Here is a 24982-nt window from a genome sequence, read left to right as displayed (position 1 = left end):
AAAATGGTGGGGACACAAATTTGGCAGGGGGTCATTTCAAGTCCTCACTTACAACCCTGTGCATCACTCTGCCTTTACTGTGCCTCAGGTGCTTCTACTTGGTGGTGGTCCCACATCAACCTGACAAAATAACCATTTCATGCATACCATATGAAAAACCAATGTCCATTTCCTTGGTATATTATACATGATCAGCCGATGATTCTAAAATACATCAACAAAAATCGCAATACTTTTTATGGTGCACATATACAGTATATGGTACATAATAAGTGTACTCTATGAGCATTTAAATGTGTTATGACACTAATTACAGGAAGGAGGAAGGAGGTCACCTCTTTCTCATTTCTGCCTGACCTGGGCTCTGTCGCTCTTTCTCTCTGTCTGCCTCTATCACTCTCTGATGCCTATATGGACAACCACTATGTAATACACTGGCACTGACAAACATATTTGTCTAGTTTTAGTCTTTTACATGGGATAAATTGTTTTTTAACAATTACATCAGAAGGATGTGCGCAGTGAGATAACATTACAGTGCACAGGTCTGTCTCTCTCTTACCTGTATTGACAACCATTAAGTGATACACCTTAACTTAAAAAAAGGCTCCTCTGTTCATGCACCTAGAATGAGCGATGGGAGAAATTGATTTAAAACATTGCTTAAATCAGAAGGATGTGCTCTTTGTGGTAACATTACTGCTCATAGTGCAAATTCTTACCTGTTCACTCCTCTTTTCTCTCTGGCCTGGCCTTTCTCTCTTTCTTTTTCTGTCTCTCTCTGATATTTGCATTAACAACAAAGCTAAATGATGAATGGAACTCCCTATTTACCATACAAGTTAGCTATGAAAACGAAGGGAACTGCAATACAACACTAGATAAGAAGTTAACCCACCAAGCATGTGCTTACTGGCAAATGTTATCTGCTGAGGGATATGAAGTGAGCTAATTCAGCCTTTTATTACATACATAGCTACTTACATTTACCAAGAAATAAGACCTAATGTCTCCCGTTGTCTTGACATCCATGATGCTAATCCTGACTGCTGAATTACGAGGAAATACTGCAGGAGGTTCAATCAGTCATCAGAAAATAATTAATTTTAATGTTAATTACAGTAGTGACCCGGTAGCCACACAGATGGGGTTTGAAACAGGGGAAGACAGAATAGCAAACTAGTAATCCTGGAAGAGTTACTAATACTCCTCTTGTTTGGCCAACAAGTATAATGCCAACATGAGAAGAACAAGAACAGTTCACGTTAGCCAAGTCAAAAGTAATAGCAACAACATTTAGTTTGCTAGCTATTACTGTTGACGTCATTGCTGCAGACCCTTGATGCTTTTAACGTGGGCCGGTCCCTGCCCTGGCGATGCGACGCTGTTGGGGCGCACTGAGGACAGTCTCCCCAGGTCAACAGTCTCAAACCAATGGTTGACGTAAAACACATCACTACTTGTGCGCTAGTGCGGGAGAGTCGCCACAGACACCACATTTTAAAACTCTGGTATACTGCAAAAACAGAGAGATTTACCTGGTGGTGATAGGCTTAATCAGTATTGTGCCAACTCATTTGGCAAGGGCTTGAATGTAACAGATGTTCATTTATGAACATCATTACAGTATGTAAATAACAGAAAATCACCAAAAAGCATTATATGTCCCCTTTAAATATAGGGCTTAGGGGAGTTAGTCACACATATTGAGCCAGATTTGTTGTTTCCAATATTTCACACACACCACACAAACACACAACAGAACACAGAGGGCCAATGCCAGGCTCTTGTTTCCTTTGACATTCTCCTCTCCTAATGTGTGGATTTGTGTGGTATCCTCTTCTCCTCTCCTTCATCCTCACTCCATCCCTCCCACCTGCCCAGCTCTTTCCATTGCTTCTCATTTGATCCTGATCCCTGTGTGCATTACGCAACTGTCACCCTCGCTCACGGCTGACAGAGAAGGACGTGCTAATGAAATCTCAGAAAAGCACAGACTCCTCTCATACACACATAAGCCATCTTCCACATACAGTTCTGGTACTCCTACATGGTAACAGGTCCCTATGAGAATGTACAGTATATACTGTATACCCTGCTTGACAGTCACAGATACTGGTCCTTTGATATTTTCACACAGGACTCACAAGACACCAAATAGTCTGGTTACAGATACTGAGGAACATCACACCTAAGAAGTTTTTGGCATCACACAAGGGATGTTTTTGATGTCATATTTTTGGTTTCAGTGATTATGAAGAGTGGGGGGCGGGGGGGTTCCCTCAGCACCATCCAAAGATTAACTTCTGGTTGCATGTTCAGCATTCTTTAAAAGGCTGTTTTTGGATCTAGTTCAAGGTCAAACATCACCATACGTCTGTATATGGTAGCCTTGTGGCTTGTCGGGGATGTACCCTGTGTCAAAAGAATTTCTTCGTAATAACCTCTAAAACAATAGAGACCGAAGTATCAAAGTTAAATAGAATTTATTTTCTTGTACAAGAAGGAGTGTTTTGCAGTGCAACACACAGGATTAGGTTACAAAGAAAAAGGCTCCCAGTGGAGCGCTTATAGCAGGGTTTTATACACCTTGAGTAGGAGTTAGAGTTCTTCTCTTAATCTATCAAATACAGACTTATAGATAACATCATGTCTGTTTTCAGTTCTCCTGTTCAGGAGCCATCCTGCCCAACTGAACCCCACACGACATGTCTCACCCTGTCTCCAACGAATTTTAATTTCTACATCTTCCTCTTTACAAATATACCATTTAACCTTATCTGATAAGTCTGCTGATAAGTCTGCTGATGTTGCAGAGTTGCAGTACAAAACAGGAACAATTCATCATGATCTAGATAAAATAGTAACACACATACACAGTGTAATCATAATTTTTATAACACCTTGTACCCTGTTTGGATTTCCTCAAGTTCCCTGCAAGGCGGGCTGGATGGATAGATGAGTGGACCAAATTATTGTAGACTTTTGTTTTGCCTCTAGAGAGTGGCAATATCAGTGGCACATAACAATAGTGAGTTTAAATAATAGGCCACTGCCCCCACTCATCTGTCTCCTTTACATGGCAAAAAGTATTAGTTTACAACTATTGTGCCAAATATACTCTGAATATATAACTGATCTTAGTACAATTGGTGAATTAGAGTAATGTGGGACAATTTTTGCATTGGCACTTCAGCAATATATTTTGATATGAAGGCAATACATTATATCCACACCCAATACCATTCTGAAATCCACAAGGTGTTTTCTATTCATATCAGACAAGAGAATGCAGATATCATACTCAGAGAAGATATGGCAAATGTAAAAGTCTTGTGCCAAATTGTTCCAGATTATGCACCTTTCCTAATGTGGGACAGTTCAGGGTGAAAGCTGGGACACTCATTGGGAGGCTGAAAGATCTTCACTTGCTCAAATGCAGGGTACGCATGTTAGCTGGTTATCCAATGCACAATTCAACAGAAATAACTGTTGTAAATAGAACCATTCTTTGTATATGGTGAGTGGATATTTCCATAAATACTTAAAGCAAGATTTGAATGTTGAACTGGACTAAAATGTAATGGGGAATCATTCAAATGTAATATTTACACTTTTACATGAGCTTTACATAAAATACTACATTAAAAATGTTTTTATATAGCCTCCTTCCCACCAAAAAAGTTAATCTCTCCCTTTTGATTTTCCATAGTTTTAAATAGTTTGACAATTTAGAAAGTAACTTATTCACTGAGTTGAAGAGTTAAATGAGAAACTGATAAACTCTCACATACCGTAAATATGCAGCTACTGACAGCAGCTGGTTAGCTTAGCTTAGCACAAAGACTGGAAACAGGGGGACAGCTAGGCTAGCCCAGTAAGCATATTTTGTTTCCTATGGCGATGGAATCTGCGAAGACCCGCCCTACTCTGCCTTTGATTGGCTAGTATTTGTTGCTTTCATTGGTTCAGCATGGGGAGTGAGATGGTTAGAGTTAGGGTAAGAATATCAGGGTCAGAGCCAATCAGAGGCAGAGTAGAGGCAGGTCTTTGCGGAACATTCTCTCGCCATCCTAGGAGACTAAAACTCGCGCCTGGTAAAACCCACAACTTGTTGTTTTTACACTTCTGTTTCTGTATTCAGATCCAGTGTTCAAAATAAACAGCATAACCACCTACTATATGTATATAAAGTAACATGTCACTTCTTAAGAATTCAGTATGTACTTCAGCACTCTGTGCACTCTTCACACCTTTGCACTATTTGTATCCTGTTTGCAGTTCACAGAAACGGTTTCACCTGTGTATATATATTCCTTGTGTGTCTTCCTGAAGATTGTTATGTTATGTGTAAGTACATTGAGAGCCACTAAACTGGAGTCAAATTCCTTGTATGCATAAACATACTTGGCCAATAAAGATGATTCTGATTCTGATTAATCTTGGCAAGAAAGGGAATAAGCATATTTCCCAAAATGTCAACCTATTCCTTTTAAACTAACAAACCAGCTATACATGAGTGATGTTGTACCCTTTTCAGACATGACAAACATAATTATTTGTTTATGAAATGGCTCTTTGTCATTCAAAGAAGTATCATTTACATAAATGTTAGGACTGTAGAAGAGCCTCAGTGTTTGCCACAATATTTGACACGTAATGCCTTTTATAAACTATGTAAATCAGTATCAGTATCAGTATCAGTAAGTCACACAAACTGTTTCACAACAGACTGCAAGATGGAACATAGAAATGGGACAAATGCACCCTCACAGATATGTATGCTGGGCTTTGAATTGGGAACACAGAGTGAATGTATAGGAAAGGCTGCACATACCGTTGAATGACATGAGATAAACACAGTGACTTAGAGATGGTTGCCATTATGACCAGATGATTGGATAATTACCACCATACATAGAAAAACATGTTTGACTGTTAATTGGTTCTCCATGCTAGCAGGTAATGTTTAATACATAAAGCTGGAAAATATGATTTTACAGTGTTTTATAATCTAGGTGTCAGATTAGACAGGAACAAGAAAGGAGGATGTGTTGACAAAACTGCATGCAGCATCTGACAACACCTTCTTCCTCTTATTGCAAACCCAGACTGGAAATGGCATGCGAGCCAGGGGGCTTGATGGTTAACAGCACTGGACAGTAACATGACAGGATCAAGCACCACGACAACCTGTGCATCCTGATAGAGTGTCTTCAGTGTTCAGTTAAAGCACTGTGTCACTACTTGCTCATGCACTGACATTTGTTATGGAAAAAAAAACATAAACTGTAATGAAAATAGCAAGAGAGAATTAAAAGGCCTCTAAGTTTCAACTAATAAGTAAGCTCAGAAATCATACACCCTGTGCTTATGGGAATTGTGACATGTCTCTCAAGTTCTGTATTTGTACAGGATGTAGTGATAGAGCACATTGTAACTTCCCTGAAGTAACAGTGCATGCAATGATCACATATCAATACAATAACTGTATTAAGTGAAGGGATATTATGTTATTATTATACAATATGTTATACAACCCCTATATGAAAGTAAGATCAATAGTAACATGCTGTTGTTCCTGTTGCTCTACTGTGGCATGTCGCCACATCCAAAACTGACTGATATACCACAGTATACATACATATATATACTGTAAACCTACAATGATATATTGGCAACTTTTGTCCTTTCTGCTGATGCTTTAGATCATGGTGAGATTGTGCATACTTCAGTTTCAATGGGGGAGCCATGCAGTTTCTTTAAAATGATAAAAGTGTACAGCAGTCTTGAAATTAGATCTGTCTTTATCGCTGTCACATATGGAGAGTGTGTGACTATATAATTGTACTACTTCTTTCTTTCCCACAGAGGTTGTTGGAGGTGTAAATCATCAGTTGTTTTAAATTAATAAAGCAGTAATTTATTGCTCAGTCTCAACTTTCTAATTCAAATTTTCTGAGACTGGTATGACATTACAGTGTTGCCAGAGCACATTGTACAAGATTTATAGTGTAAGTATAATAATTCACAATGTAAGAAGTAAAGACAACAAATGGTTTTGATGGAGCTCAGTACTGTTTAGTGCAGTTGAATTGTTTCATTGTTCTTTTTCCTCAGGCTGTGACATGCTCTGAGGAGATTTTGCTGCTTTCATGGTGATGTCAGTTCAATATGTTTTGGTCTGTTAGCAACATTGAATTTTGCTGGGAATATTGAGAATTCTTGGCAGTTTTATTTTGGTTAAAAATTTTTTAAAAAACTTAAAAGGGGTAACCGTTTACTTTAAGTCCCCCTGTTCAGCTCTAAGCAGTATATAAACAGTTACTAACTGGTTTATTACACACTATAATGATATGTTCATATATCAGATATAAGGAAAGTTTTAAGTGTTTATTAATGTACAGTATTTTGTCAACAATTATAACTTGTCTTATTAAAACATATTTTATATTATTGCAACTGTATTTTATTATTTTGTCTGACTAACAAATACATTAATAAACACTTTTATTTGTGTACAACTACAATATAGTGTGTTATAAACCATGTATTAACTGTTTTATATGCTGCTTATAAATGCTAAATAGGGGGACTTAAAGTGTAAAGTGTAATAGGAAGTGTAGCGCAGTTGGTTTGTTTTCTCTGTTTTGCCAGGTTTGTTTGTATTAATGACTCTGATTGGCCAGGTTGTAGTCACTCAGTTTGTATTTAGCTTGTGTTTTTCTTACTTTATGGTCACTCACTTTGCTCAGATAGTATTACCTGTTCAGTGCTAAAAGACTGTGCTGACTCTTCTGAGTGAATGTCCAATGGTTGATATTTTTCTTTGGCTCTCTTTGTCTTTAATGGGTGGTTGCTTGCCCGTCCATCAGCACCAATCAATAAGAGATACAGATGAAGAGAGAAGAATCATTTATTATAAATATATAAAATTAAAATAAATGAAGGCCGATGAAGGCGCAAATAAGAAATGTAGTCTGGGACATCTTAGTTTGCATTTAATTATATAAAAAACATGTACAACAGTTTAAAGGTAAAGGAGATTCTCAGTTGCTCCGAAATGTTCTTTTTTAGCTGAAGAGGGTCAAAGCTTTCATGCAGTAACGAATCATTGCAGCATCTCACCAGGAAACGCATCCACTTTACTTCCCTTAAACAGTAAATTAAATGCAAGACTCAGTACAAAACCAAAATGAACATGACATCAGTGACTTCACTGTTTCAGTTCTCTCGCAATCCTTTTCAGTCATAGCAAATGTAGAAGCAGAAGCTACACAACAACTTCCTTGAAGCTGTCATGTGCTGTAGGCATCATGCTGGGAAGCCACAGTGAAAGTGTAGATATCTGTTTCCAGCACATGATAGTCTTTGACTTATTGATGAGCAGCAAACTCTGAGCTGTTGTTTTAGACTCAGAGACACTGTGGATTTGATGCTGAATCACTGTTGAGGGACAAAACTGCTCCTGAAAGCATGACGCGTTCAGGTACAGCGGTAGTGATGGTAAAAAGCACCGTGCCCGTTTAGTGGCCGGTGTCAGACCACTTATCAGCTTCAGCGTCATGGGTTTGAGATTCCTGCTTGGAAAAGAGTGAGCTGGAGAGAAGGTGAAGGAGCTGCACAGCTCAGTGATGAAAGTTGTGGAGTGTCCTTCACCTTTCCCCCAATGTTCCTACCACCTCACACCCCCCTCTCCCTCCTCTTACACTTCCTCTCCTTTCTCTTTTATTTGCCTATACCTGAACTCAGGTTTCTCCTTACATTTCAGGGGGAGATGGATGGAGTGGCTGGGAGGGAGGAGGAGGAGGGCTTTAAGTGGTCACACTCTGGCGGTCATCTAAAGGAGAACTCTTCTCTTTATCACCTGACCGCACTCCACTAGCATTAAGGTTACACGGCCGCACTGCAGGAATGTGGCTACTGCTCTGTCAAGCCTCTTCAGCTTTGGATTATGAGGTAGTGATAAGAGGAAAAGAGACAGAGAGATCCTCATCTTCAAAATAAAACTACAAAAAACCCCATTATGTTTATGAGGAAGAAGCTAAGAGGTCCCTGATATAAAGTGGCACCAGGAAATAGGAGGGAGGAATGGGAGGCAGGCTCATGGAGCAAAGGTCCTGATCTGGGTCTAGCTTTTGGAGTAGATAAGATGAGCTGGACAATGCAGCCATTGTCATGTGATCAGGGTGGGATGCAATTCCCACACAGATCAAGAGTGGGTGCACAAGGGGGAGCGGAGGGGGGGTTAACAACAGGTGAATTCCACCAGTCAGTCTTTCAGATAGAGAGTCCCTTTGATGGCAGCACCAGGTGAAGGAGGAAGCACACCTCACCAGCTTTTGAATTATTCACCTGCTCTCAGTCAATAATTGAAGTTGTTTTTTTAAAAATTTGTTTAGTACTCACAACCTCCCTTTGTGTGCAGAGAGCACACATAGCTTGTGTATTTGTGGTGAGCTGGTAGAAAAGGTGATAAGAAACCATAAGATGACGTCAATATGAACTGATGTATTTTGAATGGTATCTTTATATCATATACTCCACAATAAAGGCTTGTCATATAGTGAGAAGAAACTTTACCTGAAGAAAATTCAAGTTGTCAACATGTCAGTTGCTGCTGTGTAACAGGACACCGAACAGCAAGAATTAACTCAAGTTAACTGAAAGGGTTTGTTGGGATAGCTTGTCTTTCAATATTGTAATCTCCTTACTTACAGTAGATAAGAGGCCTTAACAAGACAAATATTAAAGTCCCCCTGCACTCAAAAATGTGTTTTGCCTTTTATTACTTCACTTGGCTTGAAGGCTGTTTTCACATTCATCTGCTGGAAGGGGGAAATTTTCTCTGCTCACCTTAAAAACTGAGTCAAACACATGTACCTACAGGAAGATATTGTGACATCACAACCAGCTTTGAAGCCAGTCGTAGTCCCGTAAACAATTTCCTAAAGTATGATGTTGAGTCAGAGCTTCCAGTTCACATATGCCGAGAACGGACTTGAGTGAAGGCATCACGAAACCAGCAGTTCTAGGAAAATATGGACAGACATCCATGTACATAGTCAAGATTTATTTTTCAAGGTGGGATAAATACATGTGAAGCAATCATTTTTAAACTTGCGAAAAAAACCACTACAATTTTTCCAGAGCATTTGGCATTTTATAACTGAGGGGACCTTTAAGGATGAAAGAGATGCAGAGTGCAGACAGCCACATGATACTTCAGGTTTTGTGCCAGTGTTTTCAGTTGCCAAAAACTAAGCACAGATTGATAAATAGACTTATTGTCTACAGCATTGGGGCTTGCAAATTTGTTTACTTTAACGTCAACTCATACCAGATTAAGAGCCATGGAGTTTAAAGTAGGTCTGGGTTATCCAAGTGTAATTGACTGACTGATCCTAGCTTTGTGTATTCTCAGCTGAACTACCTTAGACGGTATTTTTGTTTCTCAGAGGCAGTCTTATATAGTTTAAAGTGTACACATTTGCCTTAAATTTTGATGTTAGACAAAAAGAAAAAAAAAATGAATGAGTATTCAATCTGGTCACTTACAATTCAAATCTTTATTGAACTTACAAAATTCGAGTTAAAAGATTGCATTTATCAGGCATATTTCCAGAATTTGATACAAAACATGTTTACAATCACTAGCCTGATATCAAGTTGTTTATTTTTTTTATATAATCCGCAGTGAGCAGACGAGCTACGGGCCACAGTCTCCCCCACCCTCTTCATAAAAAAGAAACCGCTTCATCCAAGAGACCGTTGATTTCCTGGAGAAGGGGAACTTTCACATAGTCCAGTCCATACAGCCCCTGCAGAGATCAGGACATAACGATCCAAGAGCGGCACGGCGCTCTAGTGGTTGGCGCGTAGAAGGGTGAAACTGGCGCGCTGCGCTACGGCAGTGCGCGCTCCTTTCAAAAACAAAAATTCTCCACTGGAGGACAGAAATTTATATGACGAAATCCAAAACATGATTGAAGGTGGAAGGATTTTTAAAGAATTGCTCTTGGAATAACGTTGCGTCCTCCATCCTTCCGTGACGTGGAGGTTTGTCCAGTGCGGAGGGCCATCAGTCCGGTCATTGGGACCAGCTGTGGAGGAGAGAGGCAGCTAGTGCCAGCGGCAGGAGCAGAGTGAAGGCGTCGTTCCTCACGGACCCGCTCTTCTCTGTCGGCGCCACCGTGGTGGTGGGTTTGGGCGGCGTCGTGCTGGATATAGTCGCGTTCATGTCGGACTGGGCCACGACGATCTACAACACAAATCCATATCGTTACCAGTTAAAAAAAAAAAAAAAAAAAAAAAAAAAAAAACAACCAAGTTCCTACAGGACTGTAACGGTAACCTAGCACAATGAGGTCATGTATGATAATTCCTCTCCTTAATGAAACTTTACGCATGTGTGCGTAAAGTTCAAGGACACAAGCGAGATGCCAAAGATGTAGCAACGGGCCAGTAGAAAGCAGGTTTAACGTCACTACAGGACAAACATCCGCCAAACAAAGCCTCAAAACTCCGCATCTAAGAGTATTTCTTACTATACACAGCCAACAAATTCAATTTCTCCTTGCTGTTACTTATTCAATGAACGTAGCTAGATTCCCTTCAACCTTTAATATGAAAACTTAAGTTTGTTCTTTCAAATCCTAAAAATAAAAACTTGATGTGCCTGATTAAGATTCTCAAATGACATGAAACCCCCCCCCCCCCCCCCCAAAAAAAAAAAACACTGTTCTACAGGTAGCCTATTAGGTTACAGGTAACTGCACCTGCCGTTTGGTCTTTATAGAGATGTTCCGTTTTTGTTTAACAGTTTTTAGGCAGCGCCTTTAGCCTACTATGCTACACTTTAACATACTTGCACGGGCCACCAGTTTATAGCAAAAACATCCTTTAATTAGAATTAAAGCCACCTGTGAAATTTGAGCTTGTAGTCTCGAAAAAAAAAAAGAAAACTTAGTTGGCCACATCATTTTAGTCCCTCTGTATCAGCGCAAAACTGGTAAACTCTTACAAATGGGTTAATAGCCCATTAAAATTAAAGGAATAACATGAACTGAATGAACAAACCAACCTGTGATGAAAGATGGAGAGCCAGCAGGAGAACTCCAATGTAAGCGACCCACATCTTATTCATCTTGGGATGGAGTGTGAACAAAGGCTGCGCTCGTTGCTTCGTTCAGGTCTGCTGGAAAGTGAAAAGGTAAATGAAACAGGATACAGACTTGTCTTTTATACTCCCAGTGACATCATCAGGCACTCGGTACCACCTGCTGTCCTCATGCTGCATTCAAGTATTGTGGGAAGTATAGGAAGCATAGCGGTATAGCCTATCTATCTGTATGTCTAGACGTAGGCTATTTTATTGCTATCAGTCTGCTTAAGGTTGCTTCATCAAAGTGGTGCCTACATTTTTGTAGCTACCACATGTTTGCTACTACATGGACACTTTTCAAATTCCATTTACGCTGTTTCTTTCTCACTTTGAAGATTTCTACTTGACTGTGAAGTTGTAGTTCCTAACAGTGACCATGGGAGGGCAGAGAGAGGGAGAGAGAGAGCTGCTCATGAAAACAAAAAAAAAAAGTGATTTCACAGACCAAAAACCACTATACTTAGACTTGTCAAATCTGAACTAGATTAACTAGGAGACTCTAACACTCATTAAAACACTGTTTCAGATTTGTGAAACCTTCATTCTATTTGTAAAAACTAAAAAAATCTGGTCTAATGTGGTCTGGATGTAGGGATATCAGTGATCGTCCTTTTTTCATTTTTCACAAATAGAATAAAGTTTTAACAACTCTCTGGAGTCTCCTTGTTAAGCTGGTCCAGATTTGACATAAGTATAGTGTTTTTTGGTTTGGACGTGGTCTAATGTGGTCTGAATGGAGAAATATCTGAAATCGCTCTTTTTTCTGTTTTCATTAACAAAATAAAGGTTTCGCAATTCTGAAGGTGGTTTAAACTGTTAAGGATTTTTCTACGATGTCTAACACTTTTTTAAAAGTAAAAGTGAAAAAAGGGGGAATCAGCCGCTAAATATCATTATTTATGTTTCGTCACTAACTTCAGCGTCGCTCATCACATTGCTGTTAAAAATGCGACTGAACCCATTGGCTTTCCGTAGTTGTCCTCTCTATTTCTTCCGGTAGAAACATAACGCTGCAAGAAGGGCGGAATATACCCACACCATAACTGCACACTGTCACAATAGAGTAACACAAACACCTGCGCAGTTTTCAGTTTATGAGGTTTCGCTCGGCCATAGAGCTCCCTCGCCTCTACATGCTGCTGTGCCGGGTTTCGGCAGTGAGCCAGACGCTAGCGAGATGGGGACGGAGGTCACACCGGGGAGACGGCCTCCTACACCGGGCTGTCTCCTTCAGCTCCGGCCGCTATTACAGTGTCAGCTCAGGGGAAGGTAACACTCAGCCCGCGGAGGCAGGCTTTGCTCAGGGCCAGTACCGAGACACAGTGCTCCTGCCCCGGACTGCCTTCCCCATGAAGCTTACCGGACAAAAGCTGCTGGACCGAGAGCTCCAGATCCAGCAGGTATAACGAGAGATAAGAGGCTGACGATACTCCAATCAAAAAACTGTCAAGTTAATCTTCTCCTTGCTTGCTGATCGCAGGACACGCTTTGTAGCAATGACCTAAGATATTCTACTTTTGTTTAGAGTTCAGTCTTCACTTCGGCATGCCTCACATGCGTCGAGAGTTAATTATTATGCCCTTACACCCTCAAATTGAGACTGACTGAAACTAATGTGTAAGTCACTGTGGCTGAAAACTGTTAAGTTACATTTGTACAACACATCCTGTTTAAGCATGGTTACAGATTGCTTCATAGTCGTGATGCTTTGTGCCATATCAAAATATAAACCCTCTCTACCTGTGGGCTCTGTTTTGTAGGAGTGTGGATTTGCAGATTTGTACTCCTGGCAGAGAGAGAGGAAAGCCAAGAAGGAGTTCTGCCTCCATGACGGACCCCCGTATGCCAATGGAGACCCTCATGTAGGACATGCACTCAACAAGGTACTTATTCTATCATATTCTTGTCATGTTTCTTACTGTTGCAGTATATTGTAACATATTGACTTATTATTTGACTGCTCCCACCAGACATTATATAATGGCTGTTATCATTGTTGAACGATGAGGCTAGGTGATGATGAAGCCAAAATGTGTTTTCTGCTGACACTGTCAGAGTCATCATTCACTTCATTGTATCTTGTCCGATCCAGATCCTGAAAGATATCCGTAACCGTTTCGAGATGCTGAGGGGGCGGCAGGTCCACTACATCCCAGGCTGGGACTGCCACGGCCTGCCCATTGAGCTGAAGGCTCTGGGAGAGCTGGGAACCAGCGGCCTCAGTCCTCTGCAGATCAGACAGAAAGGTAAGGAGGGAGAGAAAGCTGGTTGAATATGAGCTCTGTTAGATTTGCGGCTGCTGTAATGTGTTGTTTTCATCCCATCCAGCGCGGGAGTTTGCAGAGGGGGCAATAGCTCGTCAGAAGGCTGCTTTCCAGCGTTGGGGGGTGATGGCTGACTGGGACCAGTGCTACCACACGTATGAAGGAGCCTATGAGGCGGCTCAGCTGAAAGTCTTCCAGGATATGCACAGCAAGGTGGGCAATGATGCAGTATTCAGCTAAAATTTTCTGCCCTGGCACTTGTCCAGACTGAAAAGGCTCAATAACTATTAATCTAAATAGTACATTAGTAGTAGCTATAACAATATAAAACCAACAGAGAGGTACTTGAACTAACTTTTGCCTCTCAGTGGTGCAGCTGTACAACTGGATATAATTTGTTTTCCTCAGACAGTCTTATATAGTTATTCTACTTTGTTGTCCTTCAGGAGCTCATCTACCAGGACTATAAGCCAGTGTTCTGGTCTCCATCATCGAGGTACTGAGTTAAAATGCTTAATGTAGAAATTGCTGCATGAAGTCATCAATATTTTTTGCATATACTAGTCTAAACTGAAATATAACAACTGGTTTTGGTCCTCATGTATGCTTGAATCCTGTCTCTGTGCCTCTCTAGAACGGCTCTAGCAGAGGCAGAGTTGGAGTACAACCCTGAGCATGTGAGCAGAGCCATCTATGCCACATTCCCTCTGGTCACACTGCCACCTAAGATAGCTTCAGAAGCAGGTAATGCAAATACACACATATAGGCAATTCAGAGCTTTTTAAAACCAACACTTCTGACACTGCGTGTGCATACATTTGTGTCTTGTTTGTGTACATCAGCAGATCTGAGCAGTGTCTCTGTGTTGGTGTGGACCACCCAGCCTTGGACTATTCCTGCCAACCAGGCTGTCTGCTACATGCCCAACGCCCAGTAAGAACCAGCACTTCAAAATGACATCAATACATTGGCTGTTTTTGGACACCTCAGACCCAGACAGTCAAGCTCAGCCATGGCTCAGCTTTCATTACTCTAGAATGTACTTGTCATCATCAGCTGTTCTTCATCAGTCTATGAAATAATACTCCACATAATTTCTGATGAGGCATTTCCTGACACAAGTGATATGTTTTGGTTTTCTTGAAACCTAAACCACATTTCCCATCAACCCTGGGTTTTCTTTCATAAAGAGGATGTTGCAGCATTGCTTCTTGGCCCTTTGGTTGTTGCTGCAGTACATTTGTTTTGGGATCAGAAGGAGTAGAGAAGTAGTGAAGTGACTTTTCCAAATTTCTAAAATAAAAGTGTTATATTTAATTGCAGCGGAAGAACAACACTCTTCTTGTTTTTTTGCTGTTTAAAGCATTTTGACTTGTCATAGCATGGAGACCACAGGTGTTACTAATGACATTAACAATGGCTCTGTTCTATTTATGAGTTGCAGTAAGCCAGAGCCGTGTGACAGTGACCACTGAAGCAGCCATCGTTAATCAGATTATTCACACCTGAGCTTTTCCTGCTACATGTCAAAATGTGTCAATTAACAGACTCCTTAACAGTCTGGAGTTTCTACTGGATTCTTGAGGCAGATTCTGATATCGATATTTGAGAGTTAAAAATTCCAATAACAATATACATATATTTTCACATATGGTTGTTTTTTAACACCTAAATACCACATAAACAATCATTTTTGTAAAGGATCTCTTACATTTGGTTATGAAAGAAGAGTTATGTACTATGTATGTTAGAGTTTAAAAAAAAAAGATTTGTCAGTGTTCACTATGTGATGGAGACTGTGATTCTATTCTGATTCTGTACAAATACATCTGTGATCAGCTAAAATCAGCCCAGCCAATAAACAATTTTCCATTCTTCGTAGGAATAACACAGATCTAATCAATAACATTAATAATAAGTACAATCCATCCACTGGAATGGCTTATTGAGGCACTTTTGGAACGGAGCCATTATTAATGTTATTAGTTACACCTGGCAAGAAGCTTACAGTCCTCTTGATGTTGGACTACTTTGCTTATGCTACTTAAACTTTAGTCATTAGATTAATATTGTAATCATTTATTGAAGTTAAAATACTATTTGTGGTACCTTGTTTAAAAAGATCTGGTTTGAGGCTTACACTGTAAAATGTTCTTATTCTTATTAGACTGATGATAAAATATAAAAAGGATGTGACTAAGGACACAGTGAGTAGTGGTGTGGTTCTGTATGTAGTGTTACTCTTTGAAGGCTTCAGCAAGTGTCTTGTTTTCTGTTTGCAGGTATTCAGTGGTGAAGAGGACAGACAACTCTCAGCTGCTCTTAGTGGCCACTGAGCGCACAGCCAGCATGGCAGCACTGCTGGGCACAGAGCTGGAGAGTGTAGGCACATTTACAGGTAACACACACACACACACACACACACACACACATATATATATATACATGGAGTCTTTATGTGGTCTCTTGTCATTTATAATCATAACCATACTAATGTCGCCCATCTTTCTTCTCCAAGGCTCGCAACTTGAAGGTGGGATCTGCAAACATCCCACGATACCCGACAAAGAAGTGCCGCTATTGCCGGCCAATCACGTGACTATGGCGAAAGGAACAGGATTGGTCCACACAGCACCAGCTCATGGCATGGAGGATTATAGTGTGGCTTCACAGTTTAATTTGTCTGTGGTACGTTCTGTTTTGATGTTTGTTTGTACTATTCAAGATAATGTGTGTGTTTTTTTTGTTTTTTTTTAATCATTTACAATGTACTCCACACTAATTGATGAGGTCACCTTCTCTCTCTCTCCTTTCACCTAAGGAGTGTATGGTGGACGAGGATGGCAAGTTCACTGAGCTGGCCGGCCCTGAGCTACAGAATCTGTCTGTGATGAGAGAGGGAACTGAAAAAGGTAATGCATAAATATGTGAAAGATGGAAAAACACAGTCTCTTAGCCCATGGATGAAGATAATTTTTTTTCACATCTTTGTCTGCATCTTTTGTTTTTCCTCTTTCATGTGTGTGTTTGTGTAATCACCTGGCTGCCTGTGTTAGTGATTTGCATGCTGAAGGAGTGTGGGGCTTTGGTGAAAGAGGAGCAGTGTGTCCATAGCTACCCGTACGACTGGAGGACGAAGCAGCCTGTTGTCATCAGGCCCAGTAAACAGTGGTTCATCAACACAGCCTCACTCAAAGACAAGGCGAAGGTAAAGCTGAGACACATCCTGTATGTTACAGTCTGACTAGTTTTTGTTGAGCTTCTTTTTGCTGGGAAAAAAATGTAGCCTGTCCCTGGTGCACAGAGAGTGACTCATTGTACTTTCCCGGGAAGTGATGTGGTTTGTGTTTCAGGAAAGGGATGCATTACACATGTGTTTATCTGGTCATCCAGGATGCGCTGCAGAAGGTGCGTGTTTTGCCAGAGTCAGCGCGGGGCAGCCTGCTGGCCATGCTGGACAGACGGACCTACTGGTGCATCTCCAGACAGCGAAGCTGGGGCGTCCCTATCCCAGTCTTCTACCACAGAGAGACTGGAGAGGCACTCATCAACAAGTAAGCTGATACATGCAGACAAACTGGCTCGTACACTTATTTGGATACACAATGACATATTTATAGAGATATTTCAGAGAAACTGTCACCCACAAACACAAAGATATGTTATATACTAAACATTCTTTCTGTCTCTGGCCTCTGCAGACACACAGTGTCTCACATAGCAACACTCTTCAAAGAGAAGGGCAGTGACTGTTGGTGGGAGCTTCCCATTGAGACTTTGCTGCCAGCAGAGGTGCTAAAGAAGGTGAGTATGTGTTTGTGAAGGTGAGATTAAGTGAGGACTGAGGTGTTAGTTTGAAGCAATTTCACTGATACATGGGCTGATACTGACCATGATATAAATAAAGGAGTGTGGGCAGTGTTATCCTCTCATTTGATGAATATTATCATTATTAATACTATTTCAGAGGTTTTTTCAACCTGTCATGAGTACAACTGTTCATGTATACATGTTGACAATACTGATGATAATTTTTAGATTCCACAAAACAGCATTGACACATGTCCATCACAAGTTAACCAGAGCACAAGTGGTGTGTTTAAATGACTGACTTTGGCTAACAGTGGAAAAACAATTCAATTTAAAACAGTATGAAACAGAGAGAAGCAATGTAACGAGCAAAATTTATCTGCATGTCTTCTCAAAATATCTGACTCTAGAAACTGGGTGACTTAGTGAATACTTGCAGGGCTGGTGAACTACTTTAGCTAGCGAGCTAACTGCTAACACTCTAGCCAGCTGGTAACATGCTAGTTAGTCACTCCCTGAGTTTCTTTCTATTTTTACAGTATTGTGCCATTTACTCCCCCCTGGCATTTTGTTCTTGAGATTGTACATCATTGCAATCAAGAGGTTATTGAAGAGTAAAAAAAAGTTCCCTGGCTAACAAGATAGCTAACAGCTTTCTTGCTGTCAGTTAGCAAGCTCATTGGCTCGGGTGTTAACAGGACAATAAATTCATTCAACTCTGACTCCTGTCTCATAATAGTCTGCAAACATTCTTATTTTGTGGAGCAGTTTACACTTTAACAGAGGTGTTAAATTAAAGTGGGTCGTGAAACACAGCAAATAAGCTGTGATATCTCACACCATTTTGGCTCTTGAATGGTCAACACTGTCAAGATGCTTAAGGTCAACGGTGCGGATTTGCATGTCAGAGTTGAACTTTGAAATTTGTGCAGATTTATTTCCATCAAATGACTTTGCGTAATGTAACAAGGTTTGATCATAGTAACAAATTCACAGCTTTTTGGCCCCTTTTAGCTATTTTTTTAGTTTAATGATATATTTACCACAAGATTGTGTCTCCACTCTCAGTAAGTTGCAAGTATAGCCATTGTCAGCAAACTCCCCATAAACCCACAATATGCTACTGTACGTCTACCTAGCAGACAGATAAAAAACAGAAAAGTTCTAGGTGTAAATGTTGAACTTTTCCTTTAAACAATCAATTATCAGTCATAGCTAATCAATTAGTTCAAATGTCATTTGACTGACATTGACTGTTTTCTACAATGTTGTGTGTCTATCAGAGTAAAGCAGGTCCAGTCACTGACTACATTCGTGGAGAGGACGTACTGGACATCTGGTTTGACAGTGGAGCATCGTGGGCTGCTGTACTAGAAGGTACACCTGAAATCTCTTCAAGTTGTCCTGTTATGTAAATCATACTAAGTGCAGATGGATTTTGATAATTTTGGTAGAATCAGCAGCTGTGATATAAAGCCTGATGAGGCCTAACACTAATGTTTTTCTCATCATCAGTTAGATCCTGGATCAGGGTTGCTGTGAGAGTAGCACCAGTTAATTCTCCTTTCATTAGTTTTATTGTAGAGAAAGCTACTTACACCTCTCTTACATAGTCCACCATTCCAACTAAGTTGTTTTGCAGAGTGTATCATTAGCAAAAGCAGTTTGCAGCAGTTTGCTGACAACAAACATGGATTAGCAAGTCATGCAGTCTCAGCACTCAGGGTCACAGGTGTTTTCAACTCAATGTTACTAGAACTGCAGACAATAAAATCAGTGAAGGCATTTTCATAACAGATACACTTCCACACTCCTGTCTCATAACTGTAAAATTCTTCCTTATAACAAGTCATTTTATCCTGTTAAGTTGGCAGGAGATCCAGTGATGTTTTAACACAGTATTAATTAAATAATGGTAAATTAATAGTTGCATCATAAACACTTTCCTTCATGTAAGTGTTAAAAAATTCCTCTGTGTTCACCTGTTTTGTGGTATTTTCTTGACATAAGTGCAAATGTTTGAGCCATGATGGCTGTAGGGATGGCAATGTTTGTTGGTCAGACTGAAAGATCTCATCTGTAGTAGATACATTTCCATGAAATTTTATGCAGACATTCAGATCCCCAGAGGATGAATTCTACTGACTTTGGTTGATCCTCTGACTTGTCATCTAGTGCCAATAGCAGGTCAAAGTTTCCACTTAACCAGTGAATATACTATAACTCAACATCAACAAGATGGATTAGCACAAAATTTTGTACAATCATGATCCCCAGAGGATGAGTGCTAAGAACTTTGGTCATCCGCTTAGTTTCTCTCTTGCGCCATGAGGTTTTACATTTGCGGTTTTGAGGGAATTTTCTCAACAACTATTGGATAGATTGCCATGAAACTTTCAGACATTCATGTCTCCCTCAGGATCAATTGTAATCTCTTTGGTGATCTACTCTACTTTTCATGTAGCACCATCCTCAGATCAGAATGTTAATTTGTCCAAAACTTTGGTTTATGACCAAATACCTGCAAAAAGCTAATGAAATTCCCTTCATCCACAGCTGTACTTTGTGGTTAGTGCTAATTAGCAAATGTTAGCATGAAAACATGTTAAACTACACCTACATCATACCTGCTAAACATCAACATGTTAGCATTGTCATTGTCAGCATGCTAGCTTGATAACTTTAGCATTTATCTCAAAACTATACTTTCACAGCAGTGCTAGCGTGGCTGTGGACTCTTAGTCGTGTTATAAAACAAGTTATGATTAATCAGATTACTCAGCAGTAGTGTCTCGGAGAGTTCACTGGTTTTAATGAATGTGACTGTATTTGAGACCAATGACCTGCTAAAGTGGACGTGTTTTCCATCGTTTTTGGTTGTGTTGTCATTTCCAGAGGAGATGGAGGGAGACTCTGAGGAGCCTGAGTCACGTCTCAGCTGGCTCCCGGCTCCGCTACGCAAACCCCTGGTCACAGGTTATTTGACCACCCACCTACTGGCCAACACAGCAACCTTAGTCTTCCAAAGTGTCCTTGTCCCTCTCTGTCTTTATTTCTCAGTCTTTTACAACCATTGTGTCTCAGTCTGCTTCTACTTCCTCACTGTACCTTCAAATGCTCTTGGACACGGTGGAATTTGAGTTTGGAAATGTTCCACAATATGAAAACTAGTTAAGACATCGGTTACATGCCAGATGAGCATCTTTCATTGTCACTCTGCTACTGAAAATCACAGCACATCTCCAGTGGCTGATGATGACTAAAAATAAACATTCCAGTCCTTTTCAGTAAGCATTTGAATGTGCTATGAGGAGTATTTATGAATACCAAACGTGGAAGTAGGAGATTACGAGAAACTCCTTGTGACAGCATGAATCTCAACCTCTCCCTTTTCTCTCTTTCCATGGCATGCAGGATTTAGACAGAGCACCTGGCATGGGAGAACACTGTGGCAATTTGTTTCTTTTTCCAGGACTGGCCCAAACACTGCACTTCTTTGCTGTCTGTACTGTCTCTCTGTGGATTGATTCAAGGTGGAGATGGGCGAGGCTGAAAGTTTGCGCCTATGATGCCATGTTACAAATATCTGGCTGTCTATGTAAAGCCTCAAACCATCCTGAGTACAACACTGGCTGTTGTACACAGGATGCACTGGGGTAGTTTTCCAACTAACACTGGCTGATCTCTCTTGTCTTTTTCCAGACATTTCTGTCCTCTGTGGACAAAGTCTTCACATACACTAACCGTTTTCTTGATGGTATTTTTTTGTGGCTGAAGTGTAGAAATGACTGAACTGACCTCTTCCTCTCCTCCTGCAGAGTCAGACTCCAGAGCAGATGCGTATGTGGAGGGGAAGGACCAGATTGGAGGCTGGTTTCAGTCCTCACTGCTCACCAGCGTCGCCGTCAGGAACAAGGCACCTTACAAGTCAGTGTCCCATCCACACGCTGTTCTGTTTAGTAACAACATTAAATTAATTCAATTAAATTAGCGCTGATATTAGAACATAAAAGATTACACTGTGATTACACACTCAAAGCTTTTGCATAGCAGCCCAAATGTGTCTGTAACGCAGTGTATCAAAACTAAATACTGAAATCTGGCACAGAATGCACAGAAAGTTGCAATTTTGGATGTTAAATTTAAACACATGGTCCTGATTTAAATGATATTTTTGTCAACATAAGATAATTATTCAGGCAAAGTTCTTGCACAGCTGTTTGTGTTAAGATAATATTTAACATTTGTGAACGTTGGCTTCTTTTGTTAAGGGATGTTTTCAGGAGGAAAGTATCTAGAGGACTCTGCTCTCTCAAGCGCAACAATAAATGTGATAATCATCAACGTCTCTGGACAACTTATTTTGGGCTATGATCTGAATCTGAATCTGTGTGTGTGTGTGTGTGTGTGTGTGTGTGTGTGTGTGTGTGTGTGTGTGTGTGTGTGTGTGTGTGTGTGTGTGTGTGTGTGTGTGTGTGTGTGTGTGTGTGTGTGTGTGTGTGTGTGTGTGTGTGTGTGTGTGTAGGTCTCTGATGGTCCATGGCTTTGCTATCAGTGAGAAGGGAGAGAAGATGTCCAAGTCTCTGGGGAACGTTGTAGATCCTGATACAGTCATTAATGGTGGGAAGGTAAGATCAGGGAGAGAAGATGAAATGTTCTTTAAGCTCCTCTTCCAAGTCTGCTATGATCTGAATTGGTTTTGGGGGTTTTTTTGAAGAAAAATATTGTATTCATTTTAAAATGCATCCGTTTCATGATTTAAAGGGTTAGTTCACCCAAATCACAATAACAAAACATTTTACTTGTTTTTATTATGGTGAACTGATCCTTTAGTTGTTATAATAATGTGATATTTCTATTGAGGGTGCTCAATCTAAAGATCTCATGGTTTTCAGTTATTGCCATTTTAGACACCAACCACTCTAAAACTCAGTTAATTCATCTAAACAATAAGTCTTATTACCGACAACTTGTTGTCTCTCCCACACAACCCACCCGTCCCTCTTTCCTTTCTTTCCTCGCGTCTCTCGTCTGTCAGGACTCCAGCATGCCAGCCTACGGGGCAGACGTGCTGCGCTGGTGGGTGGCAGAGTCAAACATATTCTCTGAGGTTCAGATCGGGCCCAGTGTGCTAAACTCAGCCAGAGACAGCGTTAACAAGGTACCAGTGAAGTGCACTCAGTTAAATTGAGTGGTTATTCTTTTACGAATGGTACTCACTGCTCTCACACTACTTCACCACCTCTTCATCCTTCTTCTTTTTCTCTCTGTCAGTTGAGGAACACTCTGAAGTTCCTGCTCGGCAACGTGCACGGCTTCGACCCCCGCATTCAGGCTGTGGACGCCAAAGAGATGCACTACATCGACCAGTACATGTTGCACCTGCTCCGCGAGTACGGCATCAAGGTGTGTTTATAACTTCCTCATCTGAGTCCAAGCTATTTCAGTCGACTGAAATGAAGTCACTGAAATATGTGTATGTGTGTGCATTTGCAGGTGACAGACGCCTACAGTGAGTTTGATGCTGGCAGGGTCATCCGCATCCTCCAAGCCTTCATCTCCAGAGACCTCTCCAGCTTTTACTTCAGCATCATCAAAGACAGGTAAGGGCTAGCCACAACACAAAAAACACAGTTCCCACACTCTGTTTATCTGCACTCGTATGCTTCTTATTGCTTTACTTGGAGTCTCTTTAACCCCGTGTCTAGACAGCAAGCGTGTCAGATGTGTCAACCACAACAGATACGCTCTCATTTTAATCTAAGCAGCTGTCTGCACCGGCTCTGTGCAGGCTCACGTCTCAGCCGCATCTTACAGGCGAAACCGTGACCCGAAGCGTTCATTCACACCTCAAGTCTATTTTCCACCGCTTTACACACGTCACTACAGTCATGTATATATAATCTCCGCTCAACACTGCGCCTGAACGCCTCCAGTGTAGACACAGATGAAGCTGTTGCATTTACCAGCCCTTTTTGCCCCACGTCTTATTGTCTTATGTTTCTTTATTCTGCCTCTTTCTATCAGGTTGTACTGCGATCCAGAGGACTCACTCGGCAGAAGATCATGTCAGACTGTTTTGGAGGAAGTTCTGGACGGACTGACCAGATCCATAGCTCCCATCCTGCCACATCTAGCTGAAGAGGTCTACGTACACGCACCAGGACATGACAGTATGTGTCTGTTGGTTTCTGTGAGACTTCAGAAGTTAATCCTTAGCACTGGGCATGGCCGTGTTGTCCATGTAGATAAGCTGACTCTCTAATTGCAGAGGAGGAGACGTTGTTCAGGAGCGGCTGGATCAAGAGCAGCTCTGTGTGGAGGCGACCAGGGTTGGAGGAGGCGGTGGAGGGGGCGTGCGCCATCAGGGACTCCTTCCTGTCGTCCATTCCGGGCAAAAATGCAGCTAAGTACGACCTCACCGTGGCCATCGAACCTGGTCTGCTGTTTGAACTCATGGAGGTAGGACATGGAATACTTCATATGCTGAAACACTTGATTGATGAATGAAAACGCTTACTTATAGTGATTTGTTTTCCAGTTTCCACAATCCTTAAATCCTCCATCTCTCTTTCAGTCTCTCCAAGAGGAGCCCACCTCTACCTCCTCCCAGCTGGCTGAGCTGATGATGGCAGCGCGGGTCAACCTGAGCAGCCAGCTGCCCCGCGACCTGCCCCCCGATGCCCTGCTGAAACACGGCTCCTTCCTCATCAACCTGGAGGGTGAGGAGCATCAGCACCAAGCTCATGATATAATGATGCAGATGTTGATCGGCCTAGATAAGGAGAATAGTAGCTGATAGCAGCAGTAGTTGTATGTAGTATAAAACCTTTCTTACATTGGACACATACATTACGGTAACTAAATATCAGTAACCGAACTGTGTCAAATAGACACATTTTCTAATTTACTTGGTCATTTAAATACAGCTGCAGACCTGTAAAAGTGCCCGTATGTGTGTGTGTCCTGTCAGGTGGCGTTATCCGTGAGGACAGTGCCTACAGTATAGCAGTGGTGCCCACTTCCGCTGCTCGCTGCCCACGATGCCGCCGCTACACTTCTCAGTCAGCAGACTGCATGTGCCCGCGCTGCCAGACCGTCGTTTCACAGGCTCATTGACGAAACACCCCGTCACCGTGACGACCATCAGACATCACTTCAGCTGTTTCCGTTTCCCCGCTTCGAGTGAAGGTGCCCTCGACACCAGCTTTTACACTCCCAACGACAAGTGTCCCCATCAGCTGAGAGATGTAAAAACTTGACTCCAAATCAGCTCGGAGGTCGGGCACAGCGCCGGCATTGTGAGAGAATGTCCTAACAGCAGATAACCAAGCGCACTGGTTCTGATTCTTTATGCACTTACAAACTTTCCCACAACAGCAGGTGTGAACTATAAAACCAAAATGTCCTGATACAGTGTGAGCAAGATGGTTAACTGTATGTATAGATGGGAATGGAAGGTATTGACTTTATTTTCAGTGTAGAAGGGATGCCACTCAGAGGGCCTATCTGCGTTTTTTTTAAGTAATGAGTACATGTACAGTATGTGGAGGAATTGACTACAAGTGTCACTATGTGACAACAGAATTGATCTTGCATAAATTGCTGAGATAAGATGTTGGTGAGCTGCTTACCTTTGTTTAATAAATCTTGCTCCTTGTAAACTTTAAAATTTAAGGTATATGGAAAAAAAACTGTTTGAATGATAAAGAGTTTTATCTCCGAATGTGTTTTGAATGTCAG

General features: G+C 41.2%; 1 protein-coding gene and 1 long non-coding RNA gene across 5 annotated transcripts; one reads left to right on the top strand and one right to left on the bottom strand.

Moving 5' to 3' along the window:
* Positions 1–9550: 9550 nt before the first annotated feature.
* On the bottom strand, positions 9551–11235 carry LOC137199748 (uncharacterized). The gene is made up of 2 exons (XR_010931848.1): positions 11084–11235; positions 9551–10261 (listed from the first exon to the last, which is right to left on the bottom strand). It is a non-coding gene; the product is annotated as an uncharacterized lncRNA (long non-coding RNA).
* A 904-nt stretch (positions 11236–12139) lies between these two features.
* iars2 (isoleucyl-tRNA synthetase 2, mitochondrial) lies at positions 12140–24960 on the top strand. Of its 4 annotated transcripts, none has more exons than XM_067614257.1 (24): positions 12140–12564; positions 12925–13047; positions 13257–13410; positions 13493–13641; positions 13875–13924; positions 14063–14172; positions 14275–14362; positions 15712–15827; positions 15948–16117; positions 16251–16341; positions 16486–16637; positions 16823–16983; positions 17131–17233; positions 18523–18616; positions 20135–20215; positions 21058–21166; positions 21765–21867; positions 22278–22400; positions 22514–22645; positions 22736–22842; positions 23267–23412; positions 23511–23701; positions 23817–23961; positions 24213–24960. In XM_067614257.1, exons 1-24 carry the CDS (start codon positions 12259–12261, stop codon positions 24356–24358), a joined length of 3150 nt encoding a protein of 1049 aa, XP_067470358.1. In that variant the 5' UTR covers positions 12140–12258; the 3' UTR covers positions 24359–24960. The 4 variants fall into 4 exon arrangements, with proteins under 4 accessions (XP_067470358.1, XP_067470357.1, XP_067470360.1 ...); XM_067614256.1 differs by having other exon boundaries at positions 14272–14362; XM_067614259.1 differs by lacking the exon at positions 20135–20215 and having other exon boundaries at positions 12141–12564.
* The last annotated feature ends 22 nt before the right edge of the window (positions 24961–24982 follow it).

Source organism: Thunnus thynnus, chromosome 16 (assembly GCF_963924715.1).
Source record: "Thunnus thynnus chromosome 16, fThuThy2.1, whole genome shotgun sequence".
NCBI classification, from domain to species: domain Eukaryota; kingdom Metazoa; phylum Chordata; class Actinopteri; order Scombriformes; family Scombridae; genus Thunnus; species Thunnus thynnus.
This window is presented reverse-complemented; position numbering and strand designations above follow the sequence as displayed.